Source organism: Neolamprologus multifasciatus, chromosome 16, assembly GCF_963576455.1.
Source record: "Neolamprologus multifasciatus chromosome 16, fNeoMul1.2, whole genome shotgun sequence".
NCBI lineage: Eukaryota > Metazoa > Chordata > Actinopteri > Cichliformes > Cichlidae > Neolamprologus > Neolamprologus multifasciatus.
The window spans coordinates 13,467,416-13,488,764 of record NC_140454.1 but is presented as its reverse complement, the minus strand read 5'-3'; the positions used below and the strand labels follow the sequence as shown (position 1 = coordinate 13,488,764).

Sequence of the window (21,349 nt, the reverse complement as noted above, 5' to 3'; positions counted from 1 at the left end):
AATCATTCATAATGCAGTCAAACCACCCTTCCCTTCCTTGATTGCATTTAATTGCGTCACTGGTACTTGAAAATCCCCTCAGTGTGGGGCTGTTTTCGATCTAACAAAGAAAATTACCTATGGAACTCAAGAGTGAACAATTACATAAGCTTGTTTGGGTGAGGGGGGGGGGGACTTTTGTCCCCTTTCAATCTCGCAAACATTACAAAATTCACAGCACAAATCTCGTCTCTGGGTTCCACTGACTTTGGTTCTGTCAGATGAGCTAGTGACTGTGAAACGGGAATGTGATTAACGCACAGCAACTGTTTTTATGCTTTTTGAATGGTGTGATTATGCAAACCGAATCAGATGTTTGGCTGTTTTATATTTACATTTATTCAACTGGCAGATGTTTTGTTTAAAGTACTGTTACCGAGCCAAGCCAGAGTAGCTCACAGTTCACAGGTTTTTCATTGCAGAAGGACAATGTGAGCTACAGTAGGATGGAAAGATGAAGGGTGTTTAGACCAGTTTAGACTGGGATTTTAAAATCCACATTGCTACCAAGACTAGCTCTTGTTCCATTGCAGATCATATGAATAGGACTGCTCACAAACCTGCATGGGATTATTCATGTAAGTGGGAGATGTGCTGATGGCTACTCTGCTGAAATACCCAGAAAAGAGTAAAGAAACGCAGAGTGACATATGCCGTCTTTGGCTGGTTGAACCTCAGATGTGCTGCTGCAGTTTAGATTTATTCATTTATTTATATATATATATTTTGCTGGGGTTTCACTGGCAGCCCTGCCAGAAGGGAATACAGTACACATACACTATAAGAGAGCAAGGGGGAGGACTGAACAGAGGTTTAACCAGCTGAGCCTCAGCAGCGTAACAAGGCTTTGTCTGCCTCTCCTTAACACACGACAGCTGTGATGCGCAGTTTCTGTTATTGGTGGACAAAAGGGGGCCATGCTCATGTGGGCACGCGGTGTTTCCACTAAAAAAAACAAAACCAAAACCCCCAAAACAATCGTGCTTTAAAATCAGCCTGCTTTGCATTAAGATTGCCACGATACCGAGACATGTAGGGCTTTGGAAGAGCTTCCTTTCCTGCGTGCACACTCATAAACACAGAGAAGGAGAAGTGAGATGTGAGCTCATTGCAGAGCCACGGGTGGTTCAGCTGTATGGCTAGAATGCAGATCAATATCAGGGTAGGAGCGAGAGGAAGAGGGAACGAGACGGAGAGTACACAGGTGGGAGGGAGATGCTGGAGAGCAGCAAAAATAATGTAAGATAGATAAATGCCAGAGATGCTGTAACAGGGTACTGGGAACAGAGGAGACAGCAGAAGAGTACGCCGAGGCAGAGATGGGCAGAGAGAGGGAGAAACAGAAGAGCGGCTTCACTGCCGCGAAAGAGGAGGAGGGTGGGGGAAACCGAGGACTAGATAAAGAAAGAGATGCCATGACAAAGAAGCAGGTTAATGGAAGAAAATGGGTTTAAAATAAATAAATAAATGCGCTTCTGTTCACAGTAATAACCTGGTTGTGTGAATGCATGAATCAGATCTGTAACCAGAAGAGGCCTCTCAGTGAAAGTGTGTTAGTTTTAGTTTTAGTTAGACCGACTCTCCTCACGCTTAAATTTAGCTTCAAGAGGAAGCGAGGAGGAATGGAAATATCCGCTAAAATCACGACCTGGTCTGATTTCTTTTTTTGTTTTTTGGTGTCATGATTTGAGTTTTAATCGGGTGTGTGCCGAGTCTTTTACTTAACTTTGTAATTCTCTGCACTGCAGTACGAAACATAACTGGCAGGTAGGCTTACTCACCTTAAAGGTCAGTGTCTAACTAAATTTAGGGGAAAAAAATGAATGGCAGTGAAAATGTGTGGGTGTATGCAGCAAAGGCTATTTGAAAAATTTAACAGCTACAATTTCTATGGCTCAAAGTAAACAGTGTACTGAAAGCCACCGCGCTTCCTGTGTTTTTGCTCAATCTCTCAACTGAAGCTGGCCGATAGACATCGTGCAGTCAGAGTGTGCTGTGCTTTTATGTCTCTAGTGACGAGGACCCATGTCCACTGCAAGTCTAGACTCAGGGAAACCCAGTGGTATTCACAATCATGCATGCTAGCCTAATAATCAGCCTGAAATGCCATTAAATTTAATCTCATTTCCATCCTGCAGTTTTATTTTTAGTTGACATGGGAGCTGCTCGAGTGGCTGCCAAGATCATTTATTTTGTAAGGTTTTTTAAAAAACATGTAAATTAGTTATTTTTAGCAAACTCTGCATCACGATCTTTCACACGTCACCATTCAAATCAAAGCAGCTACTTTTCATAGTGAGAGTGGAACAAATTGTGGATGTTTTGAGGGATCTAAATGTGGTGCCCAAACTCAGCGTTGCTGCCAATTTGCTCCAGTGGCCATTTGCAAGCACTGAAACAAATAAATGGCACATTTTTGCCATACCCTATAAAATGCGTGAGCCTTTCTTAGAACTCACAAAAGTGCTTTTATCTGCAATGTCTCATCCTAATGTGCTATCTATGCACTGAGCAGAACAAAACTGGCAGGGCCACAGAAAGCAATAATAATGCCTTTTTGCTATGTGCTGCATAAGCCAAAAGGGAACCTAATAAACTGAGAACAATTCAAAATCTTGGAGTCCAGTATCAAGGTTTAAAAAATACCAATGGCACAGTACCAGGCATGTTTGAATGACTGAACATATTGGATATTAAAAAGGTACTCCGCACTTAAATGTTGAGTTTATTGAGCTATAAACTTAATGATATTACTGTCACTATTACTGGGATGAAACATGTCAGTGCTGGTGGTAATGGCATTTCTTTGCAAATAATAAAAACCTGAATGTCACTGTCTGAAAATGGCTCAATAAGCAATCTACTGTTTTAAACCTTGCAAAGCCAGACTGCCACAGGTCAGACAGTTTAGGGCTCATCAACATGTCTCAGATCAGCTCAAATCAGCTGTGGGAGAACCCCTCCCACCCCTTAGTGTCTCATACTTGAATGATGGAAACTCATTTACATGAATGTCTGCCATTTCCTGCAAACGCTTCTACTTAGGGTTTTTCAGTTTTGGTGCAGTGGTTTGGACCTTTTGAGGGCTGCGAAAGCATCACCAGACCCTCACATAGCTCAGCAATAAAGGTGGCAAGATGCCCCCTTTTTAGTGAGAGACAAAGACACACAGAAGCTTTAAGCAGTATCCGCGCTGGAGCCAAAGGCTTGAACTGATGCAGCACGAGACCAGGATGGTCAGGACCAGCATGGCCTTCCACCACATTAATGTCTGTTTCAGGTGATTACGGATTTCTTCACCTCATATAAACCCTCTGTGGCAGACATGTGTCTCTTTCCATTTTCTCTGGACTGGAAAAGAGAGTGGGCAGCCCTCTCCTCGCCCTTTCTCACACTTTTTCCTCATTTTTTTTTAATACGTGGGGGTGGAGTTAGATTAAAAACTGTGGGCGAACTAACATTTTAAGAGGTCTCTACCCAAACTACAGGTGCAGATACAGATACAGCAAATGCATTACATTACAGTCGACGCATGGAGTCCACTAGTGGCCTGAAGGTGAGCTGTGGTATCTGGTGCCAAGATGTTAGCAACAGATCTTTCAAGTCCTGTAGGCTGGGAGGTGGGGCCTCCATGGATCAGACTTGTTTGTCAAGCACATCCCACAGATGTTTGATTGGATTGCAATCAGGAATTTTGAGGGCAAGTCAACACCTCAAACTTGTGCTCCTCAAACCCTTCCTGAATCATTTTTGCTTGGTGGCAGGAAGCATTATCCTGCTGAGAGAGGCCAGAGCCATCAGGGAAACAGTGCTTAGGGTAGGTGGTAATAATCATAGCATCAAAAGTAATATCCACATGGATGGCACAACCCAAGTTTTCCAGCAGAACATTGCCCAAAGCATCACACTGCCTCCGCTGGCTTGCCTTCTTCCTATCCCACATCTTGGTGCCAGGTGTTTCCCAGATAAGCGATGTACACACACCTGGCCATCCACGTGATGTAAAAGAAAATGTGATTTATCAGAAGAGACCACCTTCTACCATTTATCTGTGGTGCGGTTCTACTGCTCGAGTTCCCATTTATGCTGCTTTCGACGGTTGACAGAGGTCAGCACGGGCACCCTGACAGTGTTGTTTTTCATTTTTGCTCCTGGTACTGTATGACGTCAAAGAGAGCGGCTGTCCCTAATGTAGTCATCTCAGGCACACAGGCACACAGCTCACAGTGCCTGTGAGCACAAAGGTCCCATCCACCTGCTTTTTAAAGCCTCTGTTTATGAGGAGCAGCGAATCGGAATAATGATGGATCGTTATGAGCTGTAAATCACGCAAGACTACTATCGCAGAGTCCAGGAATAAAAACATGAAAGTGGGAACGAGCATAACAGGTCACCTTTAATTAAACTGATTTTCTCCGCCTACCCAAAGCAACAGCCACCAACAACTTTTCCAAAGTACGTATGGCACGAGAGAGCAGAGTGAAGACAGCCTAGGGAGAAGGAAAAAAGGAGCCTACCCTTTAAATCATGCAAATGTACTGCAGGCAAGCAGCAACAGAGGCAGAGAGGGAGAGAGCGCTGGTGAGTGAGCACGAGGAGACAGGGTTAGGAGGGCCGGGGTGGGGGTGGGGGGGGTAGGGTTGAAAGCGCAGATTCGTCGCTTTGAGAGAGGAATGTTTTGACGCTGTTGCAAAACCCTCCACACCACCACCACCACCCCCACCTCCTTCTCTCCCAAACCTCTCCCCCGCGCCCCCTTCTCTTCCCCGCCAATCTCACACCTGATGTGTGGGGGCTGCTGGGAGCCGCATGCCAAGATGAATAACAACCGGCTGTTAGTCACGATAGCGCACGAACACACGCCGCCTCTCTCTCTCTCTCCTTCTCTCTCTCTCTTTCACTCGCTCTCGCTCTGTCATCTTCTTTCTCACCTTCTCTCTCGTTCTCCGTGAGACGCGCAAACAGCGTTTTCTCTGTGATTTACGAACACATTGAGATTCCGTTTCACTTCTCTGTCTCTCTCTCCCCGCTCACCACAGTGCAACATTGACATTTGGGCTGAAGGTCACACCGCACATTCCAGTCTTCCACACTGCGCTCACGACCCGTTATCAGCGTGGTTGGTGGTACTGACTAGGTGACAATATGTGTGTGTGTGTGTGCGTGCGTGCGCGCGCGCGCGTTTGTGTACACGTGAGCTAACACCACAAAGAATTTTCTGTGTTTGCGGTTCAATATCTGCTCTGGCTCGTATCAGCAGATACAGTCAATGTTTGCAGATTGAGACAAATCTGTGGAGAACCCTATTGATTGTGGTGTTTATTGAAATGCAACAACGCAGGTTTGTGGTTTAAATTTTAAAAAAGAGAGAGAAATTAAATATAATATATACACGTAATTTTTTTGGAAAAGCTTGTCTTCATTACATGTTCCTAAGCCCTGAATTTGAGGATGACACAGTACAGAATTTGATTTGCTATTTTACACTTTAAAAAAAAAGAGGGGGGGGGGTTTGTACCAAAACCCAACAAGTATTTTCCGTACAGGTGGCGTGTGAACACCTGTAACAGATGGTAACAGTCAGTGTGGGAAGTTAAATGGCCTAATTACAAATCCTGAAGCAATTATTTCTCACTGGGAAGAGGGCTAAGATGATGTTGCAAAAAAAGAAGGAAAAAAAAAGTAAAATGACTTTTTGTAGAATTAGCACATCATTAAACTTAAACATCTTCCTTTACGTAAGCATTTCAACACTGGTATAAACCGAAAATTCAGCCACTCATTTCGATGGCCTTCAATACGTATGTCTTTGCTGGGATGGGCTTCAGCCACCTGAGTCCCTGAAAGGAGTAAGCAAAGGTACACTGCAGAGGACAGATGGCATTCAGAGCTTTATAAAGCTCCTTTCAGACGTGGAATCTGTGACATTGCAGACTGAATAGATCTGCTGAAGGAATGGATTTTAAACCACGCTAACAGCAGGAATAACAATGATGGTCAATCTGAAATTCACATAATTCAAATGAGTAATCCCAGCGATCATTTTTGCTCAATGTCACAGCAAAGCTGATGTTTTTTTCTTACGACTAAAATGTATTGGAAAACTTTGGTGATCCCAGACTTTTAATCTGTAACCACAGATTTAAATTTGCCCATTTAATTCACGTGTCTATTACTTTACAGTTAAACTGTATTATACCTGCTAACCAGCTGCATATTGGATGGTTGCTGAGTGCGTCTATATGGACCTGCGTATCCTGGTTATGACAATCTTTTAGAAGTACTCTGTTTTTGTCTTTGTGTCTTTATTTCTGACACTTGAATGGGCCTTTGTTCTAGGTGTTAAGAAACCTGGATATGCTTCTGAACATGTTGAAGTACCCTTATACAGCACATCCAGGTGTCCGAATGCTCCAGCCAAGTTACCTCATAGAAACACAAATAATGGTGGGAGCAAGACATTCAAGTCTACAGAAGACAGTTTGCAGAATGCCTGTTTCTCAACATGTAGAGTGAAACAAGTCAGGTCAAAGCCACCTGGGCTTAAGTTTAGTAGCTATGAAGATGAACTGTGAGGAACTATTTGCATGCCTAATCAAATGTATATAAGTGTCATATCCTGAATATGGTTAAAACCAGGATAAGCTTAGGTAACCTGGGATACTCTGTCCATGTAAATGCACACATTATGACCATGTTTGCATACTTAGCGCTGAACTGTAAGCATTTAACCAAATGTACAGTTTCAACCAGTATAAGCCTCGATTGAGAGCTCGTGTTAGTGCAACAGCCTGATTGGTTCCTCGCATGTTGGGTTAAATATTTTCAAATGACACGGACATGTATTTACCTTTATTTTTTGTCACCTAGGGTTGATTCGCATCAGTGCAAGTCTTTGAACAGACTACTGTATGCAATCACATGAAAGATGACTGAGTGTCTATTCAAGCGTAACCACTGTGTATAAATATCCTCCAGATTTAAATAACGACGCGGTTCTCACAGGTGTGTGTGAAGTTTACCTGCATGCCAGTTGGGCTCAGGAGGCTCCACCAATCCCTATCCAGGCCAAACACAAAGGCATTGGCCAAGCCGTGGAGTGGTGCCGACAGGACGTGCAGAAGTGTGAGGGAGAAGGACGGTGCCTTAGGGTAGAAGGCGTTATGGAGCCTGGAGGAGGAGAAAAAAAGAGAAGACAGAGAAGTTTTAAGTTCTCCCGTAAAAAAGTTGTAAATACAGAGACAACTAGGAGCAGAGCTTTAGACGTGACGATGGAGTAATTCAGGGAGAAATCAGAGGGAGAAGACGGCAACGGCGGAAAGAGGAACGGCAGAGAGCGAGAGGTTGATAGAGCAGCAGAAAGAGAGGGAAAGAGAGGCAGAGGACAAGTGAGTGACAGAGTGAGGGACAGGGTGAGAACGAGAAGTAATGAGAGTGAGTGGCAGAGGCAGAAAAAGGAGAGAGAGAGGAAAAGGGGAGGGCGAAAGAGCGAGTGAGCTTTATATCAGCGTTTAAGAGCCCATTAGGCAGCGTGAGACGGCTGGGCTGACACATTCTTGGCTGCCGCTTCGACAGCACGCAGCACTTTACAAGGACAGGGAGATGTGTAGCGCTCAACTCCCTTCCTCTCCTTCTCACCTCCTTTCTCTCATCTCAGTTTCCTACTTCTCCTGACCACAATTTCGCCGTCCCATCTTTCCCTTCTTTTTCATTCCGCACACGTTTCCCCCGCACGCTGCTCGGCCTCACTCAGATATCGCCCCCATTTCTTTGCATTCAGTTTCATCTATCTGGATATCTCATTTTCATCTTGACTCGTGAGAGTGAGCCGCTATTCCTTTCTTTTCAATTTCCTTCCCCGCGCCTGGAAACCTGGGGCACGACTAGGAGAAAAACCTGATATTGTATGGTGCGGCTGAGAACTAATGGCTGCCTCTGAGAACGATGCTGCTCAGCCATTAACCCTGGATTAACCTTGTATTAGCACTGCTCGCTGGGCTAGCCCGCCACTAATGTCTTTTATTGATCTATTAGCGTGAGAATCAAACCGCCGCGCGGCTCATGGCATTTTCTGCATGTGTTGTGTTCTTGGGTTTGGTGTGCAGCACGAACTAAGTGGCCACAGTGGTTGACCTCAGGGTCGCCAAAGTCGTCTCTGTCTTGGGGGAGGGTGGGCCACTCTTGTATTGTGGTTGCACAGAGTTACGTGGGACTCTCCAGTCACCTATTCCTATGTGACTGTCTGACTCAGAGAGATTTTTTTTTCATTAGTTTTTGAAATGACAATTATATTGGAGAAATCTTTAGGAATTTTAACACCGCTGTGCTTTAAATCACTCTCTGTAGCAATCACTTCACAATAGCACCACAAATACTGAGCCATCACTGCACCCTGCACATGAATATGACGAGTCTTCGTGGCTGTAGTGACATCAGCCAGGCTAATAAAAATAACTCCTGGTGACTAACCAAATGTGTTTTATAAAAGCAATGTTAAATGTCGTGATGCTATTACATCACTGTCACTTTCTAGTCGCACAGGAGGGGGATAATGTTTTAGAGAATACTACTGAAAAGACTGGAAACTTTCTATTTACAATAACAGGACACTGAAGGCCAGATCAAAAATAAACAAAAAGCTTTGTGCAGTGGAGACGTCCAAAGTAGGTTCAGGGCTTGCAACAGGATTTATTTCCAATAGGAAACACATAAACTTACATTGGCAGGGTTATCCTTGAGAGGAGTTTCATCTGATGACAGATGGTTTAAGCACTGAAAAGGCAATGGATAAATCCATTTTAACACATTTAAGCACAAAGCAAGCAATGAAAAGCACCCAGGTGCCAGGAAGAGGAGCGACTCTGTTACTTGCCGTGAGAATCAACTAAAATCGGAGCAAATTGATTTATATTTAATATTTGTCATTATTTTTGGAAATGACTAAAAAGTTAATGCAATGTCTTACATTTCTAGAGACATAAATAAAATAAAAACACTATATATCCCATACAGGAGTCCTCTCTTTCTTACTGGGGATTTACGCTCCAGCAGGAAATTCGTCACCTCAATGTGAGGGGTGATAATCATAAGCATCAATATAAGGATATCAGCAAATTTCTGTTTATCAGAAAAAGGAATTGGAAAACTTGAGCAACAAAAATGTTTTCCCCCACAAAAACCATGGAGCAATTAACACACAAGTCCACCAGCACAAGCATAAACACTTCGACGTCAGCCACGTACATGGGCCAAATTGTCGGCTCGATTCAGTCTAAATCAGGCCTCAGTAGTAGATGGCAGAGAGTCTGAGTAGTGAGTCTTTTGCTAGTTTTCACCTGCATTTCACAATTTTCTGCCCAGTCTGTCAGGACATCATGTCCAGAAAAACAGAGCTACTGAGCTCATTTTTGTGCTTGAGTTCTTTTGTGTACGTAGACTTCTTCTGCTTCTGTATCACGGTCTTGAAAAAGGCTGTGTACACCACCCATTTTTAGACGGGAAGATTTTGTTTCCGGAGATAAGATGGAGCTCCAGTTGGGATGTCGCAGCTGTATGAAACTAATAGCTGGTGCAGCTCCTTTGGTACACACAGCTGCTTCAGGTGCGCTGTCAACAGCAGCCTCTTACACTACCAGCAGCAGCAATAGCAGAGCCTGAGTTTCTGCTTGATGAAAATATAAAAACGAGGCGCTGTACATGCTTTTTTTCTAATGTCTGATAACTTCCAAATTAGCCAGCTTTTTCTTCCACCTTGCTCTCGCCAACGTGACAAACACAGCGTTGATTTATGTTACCCAAGCGAGATCTGATTAAAAAAACCTGCATTTTCAAAATATTTTAAGGTTATATTCCTAAACTTAACCTAGCCTGGCCACTTGCACTTTTGTGTCATTACAGTGTGTTTATTTACAGCAAATTCCAACCCGATACTACAATAACGACCGTGAATGTTTTTTTATTGTAGTGCATTTGCAGACACGGTTTTGCTAAATCTGCTTTCTGCTTCATTTTCATACAGATAAATTCCCAACCTGCAAGCCACTCTTAAATATGAAAAGAAAAAGATAAAACTTGCAACAGAGGCTATCCATCATTTTAATTGTGGTCTCTTGGAGCAATAATACATAAATGATTATTTTTTCCTGATGTAACCACACTCAATAATCTCAGCGTTTAAGTGAAACCAAACTCTGATCCTTAAATGCGTCAGTAAAGGCCTTCAGTCACTGGACACGTAACCATAATATTTGCAAATATCAAATCAAGCTTAATTTTTATGATTCAAATAAGCATATCTGACCAATCAGACCGCTGCACTTGGCAACAAGTGTGCTGTAGCTCAAAATGTGCACCAGTATTAGATACACAAATAGTAAAATAACACTATTTTACCTCTTACACACAGCTAGATGCTGCTGCGGGTCAATCGGCTCTCTGAAATGATTTCCCTACCTCCTCAGATGTGCTCCCAGCTCTGCCAACAAGAGTTCAAACTGCCCCACTGACAACATAAAATGTATGGAGGCTATGACGACATAGGCTCCTTGCAGCTGTTGCATACACTAACATCTTTTGCTTGAACAAAGGTCCAGTTCTCTTTTTTTTGTTAATTTAAATTCTTTACACGCCATAGAATTTGACTGCTGTCTGCTCATTGCTAATTTAACAGAAACCATGAAGTTTAATGATGCCAAATTCCCTTTTCTAGTATAAATGAACCGACTCCAATGTCTGCCAAAATCTTTCATTTATAGTAAACGGGGATGCACGATTCAGTGATCCCGAGTCTTTGTGTAACTGTGTGGCGCACCTTTCTGACCCAAATACTGAAGGTCCAGATTCAAGAACAAATGATCTTTAATTGCCAATATGGATTCGATTTTAAGCTTCTTTGGGCAAATACAACTGCAGAAATTGAGAACTGCGTAAAGTGTCTCACTCTGTTTGAGTTGGGATGACAGAGAAGCTCAGTCTCCTCGTGGTTTATGGTTGTTATTACAAATATGTTTTAAATTGGCATGCCACAGTGGAGGACCGTAACTATGAGAGAACTTAGCCACACACACCAAAATAAAAGGAAAAGGGGAAAGAGTCGTAGTGGCTACAGACGTCATGCCCTGCCTTCATTCCATCTATGCTACAAGCAAGGTAGGCCTGGCCATTTGGAAAGGCCTAAGGAAATGTGACTGTTTCATGTACCTGTCACTTTCTAAACAAACACACACACAGCTATGGTCTTTGGCCCCATTATGAAGTCCTAATCAGTGAGCGATCCAGCTATGGTACCTACAGCCGGCTGAGAAAGGATGGTATCTATGCCATTTTATGAAGGAAACCTGATAGAAAATTAGACTGAAATTCAAATTAGAACAGAATTATTATTATTAAACCAAAGAAGCTAAATGCAACAAATCCTTCTGAGAAAGTCTAAATGGTCCTGAGGGTTCCCCTCTGCTTTACCATCGAGTTGCTCAGAGAATTCATAATTACTCACAAAATGTATTAATTAATTAGTGAAAGCTTAAATTATGCGCTGACAGAACTCTTTTTTAACAAGTGAATGAAACAGTCGGCACTGGTTGAAAACCAGACTGTTTCCTAAAAAAAAAAGGTAAAAAAGGTTTACAGAAAGAAGTGCGCCAATTTAAAAGGAACATTCAGAGTGTAGAGCGGCTGTAACCCGCAGAGCCTCCAGCTGCTCCTGCCATCTCAGATGATGGTTTTCTAAATTCAGGAGAGGACGAGCAGCGAACGCGTTTGATCCCAGTACCAGCGGAGGGAGACTCAGCCTGATATCTACAGAGTGCGGTGGGATACGTGACGGGGGATCAAAGGGAACGAGGCCTCGGGGACACCTTTTGACCTGCATAAAGGTATAAGGGATACATGTCGCCATCTAAGCTTTGAGGATCTCTATACCTTTGTGCCATTGTGCCCATATGCTTTTGCCACATTCAGGCATTTTTATTTTTACTTGCATACTGAGGGAAATGCAGACAGTATAGCATCACCTGATGCCACGGGCTGGGTTAGGGCATATTGTAAACAGTGTGACAGTAAGCTTAAGCGTGGGAAGAGTGCTTGGTTCACCTCAACTCCAAACAATTCACAAGAGGTTAGACTTCTAATATTCTCCTGAACGATAGGTAGCACCACTCAAACCATACCGTCATATCAGTATTGATATAGGAAGAGAAGATGTTTTTTCCACAGTCTCACAGAAACTGTTGCACCATCTCCCTCTGTCTGATCGGTAACTTTTATATCATTATTATGGCAGTAAAAACCATCATGGTCATACCTCAACCCAGCTGCGATAGCAGTGGTACGATGTGCTGAGTAACAAAAGTCAAGAGGTCAAAGAAAAACTAAAACAGGGAACATGTGACAGGGAATAAACGGTCACCAAAAGTGACCAGAGAGATGTTGTACTGTAGGGAAGAGAGAGCTCAGTGTGAAAGTGAAGCTGTCAATTTACTTGCCAATCTATGTTCCCACCCTCATCTTTAAGACCACAAGCTCTAGATCACGAGTGTCAAACTCCAGGCCTCGAGGGCCGGTGTCCTGCAGGTTTTAGATGTGTCCTTGATCCAACACAGCTGATTTAAATTGCTAAATTACCTCCTCAACGTGCCTTGCAGTTCTCCAGAAGTCTGGTAATGAACTGATCATTTGATTCAGGTGTGTTGACCCAGGATGTTATCCAAAACCTGCAGGACACTGGCCCTTGAGGCCTGGAGTTCGACACCCCTGCTCTAGATAGTGACCTAAAGAATGAGACTGAGAATACAAGCTGCAGAAATCAGTTTCCACTAAAGGATGGCCGGACGTTCTCTTAGTGATAGGGTGAATTGTGTCGTTTGGCAGGACCCACTACTTTGCCACATCAAACAAAACTAACTGAAATAGATCAGATATCTGACTAAGACGCGTCCTGGATGCCTCCTAGGTAAGATGTTTCGGGCATGTTCTATCAGGAAGACCTAATTCCCGCCGGATGAGCTGGAGAAGGGAAAAGGAGGTCTGGGCTTCTCTGCTTAAACTGCTACCCCCCACGATCTGGAATCCAGAGCAGTAGAAAAACGGATGGATGAATGAGCGAACGGATGGAAGGATGGACGGATGATTAAAGAGATTTTAGTGTATTTTTTCTTGTCATTTGTGCACATTTTGTTCATTTTTTAGCAGTCTTACAAACAGCTCCTAAAACTTTTAGATTTACGTTAAGCAAACTTTGTCAAAACCAAGCAGGCACATAAACAGGCTGTTGTTTTTTTCCCTTAAAAGCCCAGTGAGAACTGCAGGAGAAAAGCACAGAAGATGATTATGGAGATTCATCCACAAATCTGGTTATAATCCTCTCTTATCCTCTTTTGCAGCGTGAGGTTGCAAGGTTTATTTGCCATTAATCTGTCTCCATTTACCTTCCAACAACCCTTTAAAAAGTTGTGACAGAAAGAAAACCACAAGTTGAGTTGGCCAGAGGTCGAATATAAACCGGCAACAAGAATCTACCTGCCATAATTCTGGATAAAAGTGTCGACTAAACGTCTAAATGAAGCTTAAAATAAAACCAACAGTGCAGCCAGTGGAGCGTAGAGTGGCGTATCCTGGTGCTTGTCAGAGTAGGGACCATTTCAGAACTGTTTTCTGGGTTAGCCTACCGCGATATCTCCGAGGACCAGACCAGCTGCTAGTCACATTCATTTCACTTCCCATTAAAGGTGAAATAAATCAGGAGTCCCCACACAACCTCCTAAGAGACGCAGGAAACACACACACAAAGACACACACACGGACACGCACGAAGAGGAAGTTGGACACATGTGGATACACATAAACACACATCACTCCCCATGCGTGTGCAAAATAGGTGTCTACATTCAGTCTAACCTGGGTCACATACGCCGAGAATGTCAGAAGGAGAGGAAATGCAGTGGGTGTGTGTTTGTGTGAGCGGCTGTGTGTGTGCGCCCGCCTGCGTATGTGTGTCTCTCTGACAGCACAGCGGTGAGAGTGAGTGGGTCTGTGTGAAGGGGGGCTATTTCTGGCGTCTCATTTTTTTTTCCTGCTGCCGCAAAGAAACACGATCGGCGTCCGGGAAACGAGAGCTGGCAGCAAGCAATCATCTGCCTGCCACACACAAACACGCACACACACACACACACACACGCAGGCGCACACACATGCGTGCGCACACACCCAGACACACACACAGACAGCACCTCGCAGCGCTGAGCAACACGCGCCATGGCAACGGAACAGCCGCAATTAGAGGCGAAGAGCCTTTCCCCTCCATCGAGGGAGAGACGGAGAGCAAAATGAAAGGAAGAAAAAGAGCAGGCGAGGGGGAGAGAAAGGGAGACAGGAAGGCGGGGGGAGGCTGGGCAGAGACGAGTGTCAGAGAAACGGCGCTGCACAGGAAGGAGAGAAGGGAGAGCGGGAGCGAAAACGGAGAAGACGATAAAAGAGGTGAAAACGTGGAAGAGTGAGGAGGCCGTGGAGGGGAACGAGGGGCCGAGAGCGATGGAGGAGGAGGAGCAGGGAAGCGGGCAAAGGGGTGAAGGAGCGAGGCTGAATGAAAAAGACTAAAAAAGAAGCCAAGGAGGCAGAGAGAGAGAGAGAGAGAGAAGGGAAAGAGGAAGAGGAGGAGTAGGAGAGATATCTAAAAAGACAGATTGCAAGACATGAGTGAGACAAACAAAAGAGATTACGTGCGAGAGAAACCAAGATAAGACGGGTGGGGGTGGGGGGGGTGGGGGGGGGGTTGCAAGGAGGTTAGATAGAGAGAAGGGAGAGATGGAGAGATGGAGAGGCTGGTGGAGGCGTGCGGAGGATGGGGGAGGATGGTAGGGGGTGGTAGGCTGTTTCTCCTGTGTGAGCCAGGCTAATGAAAGATGAATGAGGGAGGCAGTGGTGAGAAGGAGAGTGTGGCTGCGGGCGATGCCTGGCTGAGCTGCTGTGCGCGCGTGTCGGGGTTTTGTGTGTGCGGCGTAGTTGAGCAAGTCTCACAAAAGGGATGATGCTGTGTACACAATATCAGGAGCAAATGGTCAACAACAATAAACACGAAGACACGCTTCTGCGCTAACACTCGCGGGCGCATGTAGCCTTAAGTCTCAGCCTGCTACCACCTGTAAGCATGCAGTCAATCATTAGTACTCGCGCAGCGTCTCCGAAGCCTCGCTCACTTATTCAGACCTTCCATCTATCAAGCTGTCACTCACTCTTTGAACCCGTCTATCTCACCTTCCGCATTCTCTGCGAAATCCCTCATTTACTGCCTCTCCCTATCTCCTCCAATATCCCACCCTGCCAGTCTATACTTCTTTCCTTCCCTCGTTTCCATTTCCTCCTTCTATCAGCGTTCACCTTTTCTTTTTCTTTTTTTTTTGTCTGCCTCTAATTGTTGTGCCGAACATCCTCAGAGCTGTGGGTGAAACGCACTTAAAACAGCTTGGACGAGAACTCCTTCCCCAGAGTGGAGGGCAGCCAGACAGAGAAGTCATCCTGAACCCGATTGCACTTCCTCCGCTCTATGACTGACTGCCTTACTTCTTTTTTTTTTTCCTCCCTCCAGACAAATCACATGCTTCGCAGTGCCCAAACAAGGCTCTTATTCTCCTTGCGGTGCCGCTGCTGCGAATCTGAACTTTTCTTTGACTAGAAAGTCTAATTCTGTAAAATTGAATTTGATATCCAAGATAAATTATAGGTGGGACAAAATCAATGCAACTTTAGGACAGTAAAGAAGGAGATTTATATATAATTTTTTAAATGTGTGCCAAGCTCACATGATATTCTACTGCCTTTCATGTAGGTTTCAGAAAGGTTTTAGATTTTAAGCCCCTAAAACTAAATCCAGCTCAAAGGTTTCTATTATATCTATATTTCTAAAACATTTAAAAAGACAAACACTAATCTCAAACAGAGAGGATGAAAAATGAACTAGACATTGTCACAGTTTATTTTCGTCTAATTATTCTTCACAGTGCTTCGAGTCATGATAGCCTTTTAAAGGACTCAAAATATGGTAGAATCCACTTGTTGAATCCAGATTCTTCACACGTAAAAACTCTAATCTTTGTGGTTTTTCCTCTCAATAATCTCAATAGACAAAGCAATAAAGAAGATTTTTTTTAAGCACTCAACACTGGGTTTTTTAAACTCAGTGCCTGAAATTCATTTAAATTAAAGCTTGACCTGTTGATCCGTTGGTTGCTTGCGTCTCTTTGATACATGTGTGGTGGCCTTTAGGGCAGCAAAAACCCAGGACAGGCTTTTCTTTGTACAGTGACATCATGTGACAACATGTGTTCAGCTCTATTGCTTGGGAACTATCTGCTAGAGGATGGTGCGCTTTATCTTCTTTCTCCTGGGTGTAACGACACGTAGATGAAACCATGGTCTGCATGTGCGTCGTGCTAGTGTGTCTGCATGCGTGTCGTGCTAGTGTGTCCGCATGCGTGTGCACTACAGCTGAAAACTGGAAGATGGTCTACTTTGAGCATAAGGTCAATATGGGTGTAAATGCTCCCATTACAGACAACCGCACATGCTTGGTCCAAACACGTTAATTTTTGCCAAAATTTCTGGAATAATCCTGAAACACACAAACAGGCACACCTGCATGGGATGCGCACACACACACACACACACAGTAACAGACAAAGCGGCATACACAGACCCCAGGGACTAAAGCGGCTAACGTTCACCAACAGAATAAAACCCAAACAAAGAGACATCCTGTTTCCTGGAACACAACACCGCTCAACGCACTGTGCTGGGAGCCAGTAAACGCACACACACACACACACACACAAAATCTCTTCGTGCATTGAAGCATACGTGTTTCCCTGCACCTGATTCATGTACCTGCATGTGTCTGTGCGTCCAGTGATGCCACTGGCTGTGCCTCAGAGTGTTTGTGCGAGTCAGTTCGTCCTTGTGAACGGCTGTGGCTAGAAGTGTGTCCGTGTGTGTAGGGGTGGGTGCGTGTGTGTGTGTGTCTGTGAGAGAGAGGAGGGAGAGAGGGAGAGCAGATGATAGAGTAGGCTTTAGCTATTCCCTGGAGTGTGAGGCAGCGTTTACGGCACTCACAGAGCAGCCAGAGTGATGAATATTTAAAGACGTGCCTGAAAGAGCAGAGGGAGGGGGAACAGGGTATGTGTGGGTGCGTGTGTATGTGTTTATGTTTGCATACGGCAGAGTGTGAGGGAGGTTATCCAGTATCTCCTTTAGGTTTTGCATGTGTATACCATATGCATATGTGTTCATGTGCATATACACCAGAATGACCCTGTATGCCTATATATGGATACTTGTCTACATGACCTACATGTATGTAAGAACAGTCAGGTCAGTACAGTGCAATGTGTTGTGGTCATGCAAATGTGTTTGTGTGTTCTGCAGGTTTCATTTACATGTATGCAAAGAGATACATGTTACAACTACGTTTCTACTTCAAAACTGAAAATTCAGCCTTGATGTGTGTGTGTGTCCAGCCTTGATACAGGTGGCCCCTATGTATGTATGTGTGTGTGTGTGTGTGTATGTGTGAGTGTGTGTGTGAAGTACACACAGCCCTGTAGACCATCTCGCCGTCTCGCTAAATGGGGATGAATAGCGGAGAGTCACTGCTGCTCAATGGGAGACGAATGGCTGTGTGGCTCTCCGTCTCCAGCTGCACACCAATCACTGCCCGTGATGCAAAGACAAGTGTGCACATGCAGGCACGCACAGTAGGCATGGTCACATAACCACCAAATATTATGTGGGTCGAACAGCTGTCTGTGGCTACGCTATCGCACAGGCAATCGGGTTGCTCAAACAGCATGACATTTGATGCTACAGACAGGTCAGATTTGCAAACATTGATGTTCTCTGTGTGTAAATAGGTTAAAATAAAATGTCAAAATTAAAGGATTAGAGGTTTCACTCTATAGTATGTGCTTTCTTAAAATGTTAACTTTCACTCTGCGCAATTACAGTTTAAACCAAGCTAATCTCAACTTCAGTGGCAAATCCCTATAGACTGTCATGTCACTCCTGCAAAACCGCAAATCAAAGCATCCCAAAAAAGACAAGAATGGTTCATTTTGCCTCTAGATCTGAAAAACAAAACAAAACACCACTTATCTGCAAGTTATATCAAGTTCAAAACTTATTTTAGCAAACAGGACAACGCTGCCACTCTTACACTGTAAATTGAAAGTGAGGCGATGGATAAATAAAGAAGGCTTGCAGACAAAAAAAGATGAGAGTTTAGAACCTCACATACTGCCTTTCAGCATCAGCTTACTTGTTCAAGTAAACAAAATACACCACAAAAGATAGTAAGGGTATACAGTACGAACCACACACCAGACTAGACACACACGCACACACGGGGAGTCACAAACACACGTCCATATGCGCTGAATGCAAGATATTCCGAGAAGCATAGAGGCAAGGAACGGAAGGAGGGGACTATAGAAAGGGAAGAGAAAGCAGGAGTGAGAAAGAGAGAGGGAGAGCAAGAGCGCATCCTGGGATGCAGAATGCCGAATACAGTGTGATAAGAGTTAATGTATCCCCCCCACGCCCCTCCCTCCATCCCTCCCGTTTGGCTCTCTCTTTCTTCCTCCCTCCATCCATCCATCCATCCCTCCCTCTCTCCTCCTCCCCCGCCTCCTCCCCGTTCTCTTTGAGGGATGAATAATAACTGCTGCTCTGAGATTTCCTCCCTCGTTTTTCAAAGCGCAGAGCGGAGATGGGGAAGGTCTGCCTGGCCCGGGTTGCGCGTGTGCGCACGCACACAAAAGTGCAGACACGCACTGAAGCACACACAGATGCGTGCGCACACTGTCTTGTTCTCGCTGCTCGCCTGGAGCAGGGAAATCAGATCTCCTCCAGAGAAAGACGAGTGGGGGTGTAGGGGGGCTAGGCGCTGTAGGGAGCCCATACAAAAAAATAAATAAATAAATAAATAAAAATAAAAATAAAAATCTTGTGCTAGCACCGTATAGGCCTATGCACACCACGAAAACCACACAGACAGCACTGAGTGAAACCAAGAATAACTAGGAGGATGCAAGCTACCTCCTGGAGCGGCAGGGTGAACTCAAGGTTACAGACACATCACCGGTTCAAGCCCTGCCGCCAGGGCCAATCTATCCACGCTGAAGTGCCCCCCTGCACAAGGCGCGTAACCCTGATTGCTCAAAGCCAAGCGGCTTTGAAAACTGGAGCTACGGCTTCAAGACAAAGCCGTAAAGAAAAAGAAGGGGAGAAAAAAAAAAGAAGCACTGAATGATAAGGCCGATTTGGTGGTGCGCTTTGGTGTTTAAAATGGGATCGGGGTGCTTTTGAGGAGAGCAAGAAGTCTTGGCAAAAGACGAGCAGGCTGTCCGGGAGGAGCACTTGCACATCGAGCTGCGACGCGCCACAGAAATCGGCAGCTAGGTTCCGAAGAGAGGGCTTATTTATGCAAACAAGCATACAAGCGCGCACAGTAGGAATCTAGACAAGCCTTGTAAACAAACACACACCCACACCATAAAGCACACAGGGGAGGCGATGTGAGAAGCAGACTGTGAAAACTCTAGTCGTGCCCAGGCAGTGCTTACACACACACGCACACAGACGCACACACACACACAGACGCACACAAAGAGCCGAGAGAGACTGAAGTGGGAGAGCGCGAGAGAAAGAAGGAGAAGGAGAAAGGGGAGGAGAAGGAGGAGGGATGAGTGCAAAGGTGCGAGTGTCTGGTGCTACTTTTGTGTTGCCAAATGAGGGCAAGCGAATGAGTGAGTGCGAGAGAGAGAGAGCGAGTGTGTGAGAGAGATGGATGTGTACGGCGAAATGACGTATAATGGCTTGTCCGTGCGAGTGTGTGCAAGCGCGGGCGACACGAAATAGGAGCGTTTTCCCATTTCAATTCGCAACAGCTGGTGTCGAATTAACACATTTACCAGTGTGCATTTGGAACAGATTAAAATTGCGTGTGGCGTGTGACTATGTGCGTGTATGTGTGTGTGCGTTTGTGTGTGTTTGTGTGTGTGTGGCAGCAGCAGATGAGGGCCAAAACAAGAGTGTGTTTGTGTGTGGGAGTGTCTGTGTATTAACGCAATGGATCAGGGCAGGGAGAAATGGCACAGAGAGAGAGAGAGCAGCAGAGAGGGTTGCACAGTGAGCGAGCGAGAAAGAGAGAGCTCTACCCGACGGCTTTAGCTGCTGCCCTGGGCCGTCTCTCTAAGCCCTGTTTAGGAGGCTTTGGAGCTCAGATAGAAATAATCCCCCACTCAGACACACACACACACGCTAGGCATGCACACACAAAATAAAAAACGCACGCACGCAAACACATGGGAGCTGTCGCGGGCAGACGCGAAGAAGCACACACTCCGGTTGAGGCGGACAAACAAGTGCGCACGCATTCACGCCGACACACACACACACACACACACACACACACACACACAGGGGAACAAGCAGAGACAGCACATTCGCCTCGACATGAAACCAACCACCCACCCACGCGCACGTACGCTCTCATATACAACAAAACACACACACTAAGGCTGTCTGCCGTGCGGAAGCAGAGCACAGCGACATCGGCACGACACCGTGACAAACACTTTACACACTCCAGCACTCAGCAGAGGGGAGGGAAGGAAGGAGGGAGAGATGGAGAAAGAGGGGAGGAGGAAGAGGTGGAGGATATGAGGCAGGGGGAGGGAGGCGAGTGAGTAGGGGAAGGGGAGGGGGGGCTAACAAATTAATAGGAGCCGGAGATATATACAGCCAGCGCTGCTGAACGGGGGAGGAGGAGGAGGAGGACGACGACGAGAGAGCAATTCATTCCCGTTTTCTACTCGTTCGCTCTCTGGAGAAAGGCAGAGCCGAGCTGAGCGAGAGCGTATTTGCTCAAGAGAGGGGAGAGAGAGAGAGGGGGGCTTTGTGTCGCTGAGGAGAGGAAAAGTGGAGGAGGAGGAAAAAGGGAGGGAGGGGGTGGAGTGGGGTGACATAAAAACACAGCAGCAGAAAGATGGAGCGCCTGAGCGAGGAAGAGTGAAAATAAGAGGACAATAACAAAGACTTTTTGAGCGTAAAAGAAGGCGAGAGGAAGGGAAAGTGGCATTAAGGGAGGGAAAGGGTGGTGTGTGTAAGGTGGGGTTGGGGGGGGGGGGCAGCGTTAGCGCAGGATGCAGTTTGTCATCTTCATCAGCCGACAGCCGGGGCACGGGAGGAAATGGTCTGGAATGGATGGAGAGGTGAATGGGGGGAGAAGAGAAGGGTGGTGAGCAGGGCGGGGGGGTGAAGGGTG

At 45.4% G+C, this 21,349-nt stretch overlaps 1 protein-coding gene across 2 annotated transcripts in view; it reads right to left on the bottom strand.

Annotated features, from left to right (window-relative positions):
• LOC146500419 (cyclic AMP receptor-like protein A) overlaps window positions 1-21,349 on the bottom strand; it is a 53,901-nt gene that overhangs the window by 4,865 nt on the left and 27,687 nt on the right. For both annotated transcript variants that reach the window (XM_085134670.1, XM_085134672.1), the window contains one exon: window positions 7,062-7,209. In XM_085134670.1, the coding sequence (XP_084990796.1) occupies window positions 7,062-7,209 (148 nt within the window). The remainder of the gene's footprint in view (window positions 1-7,061; window positions 7,210-21,349) is intronic.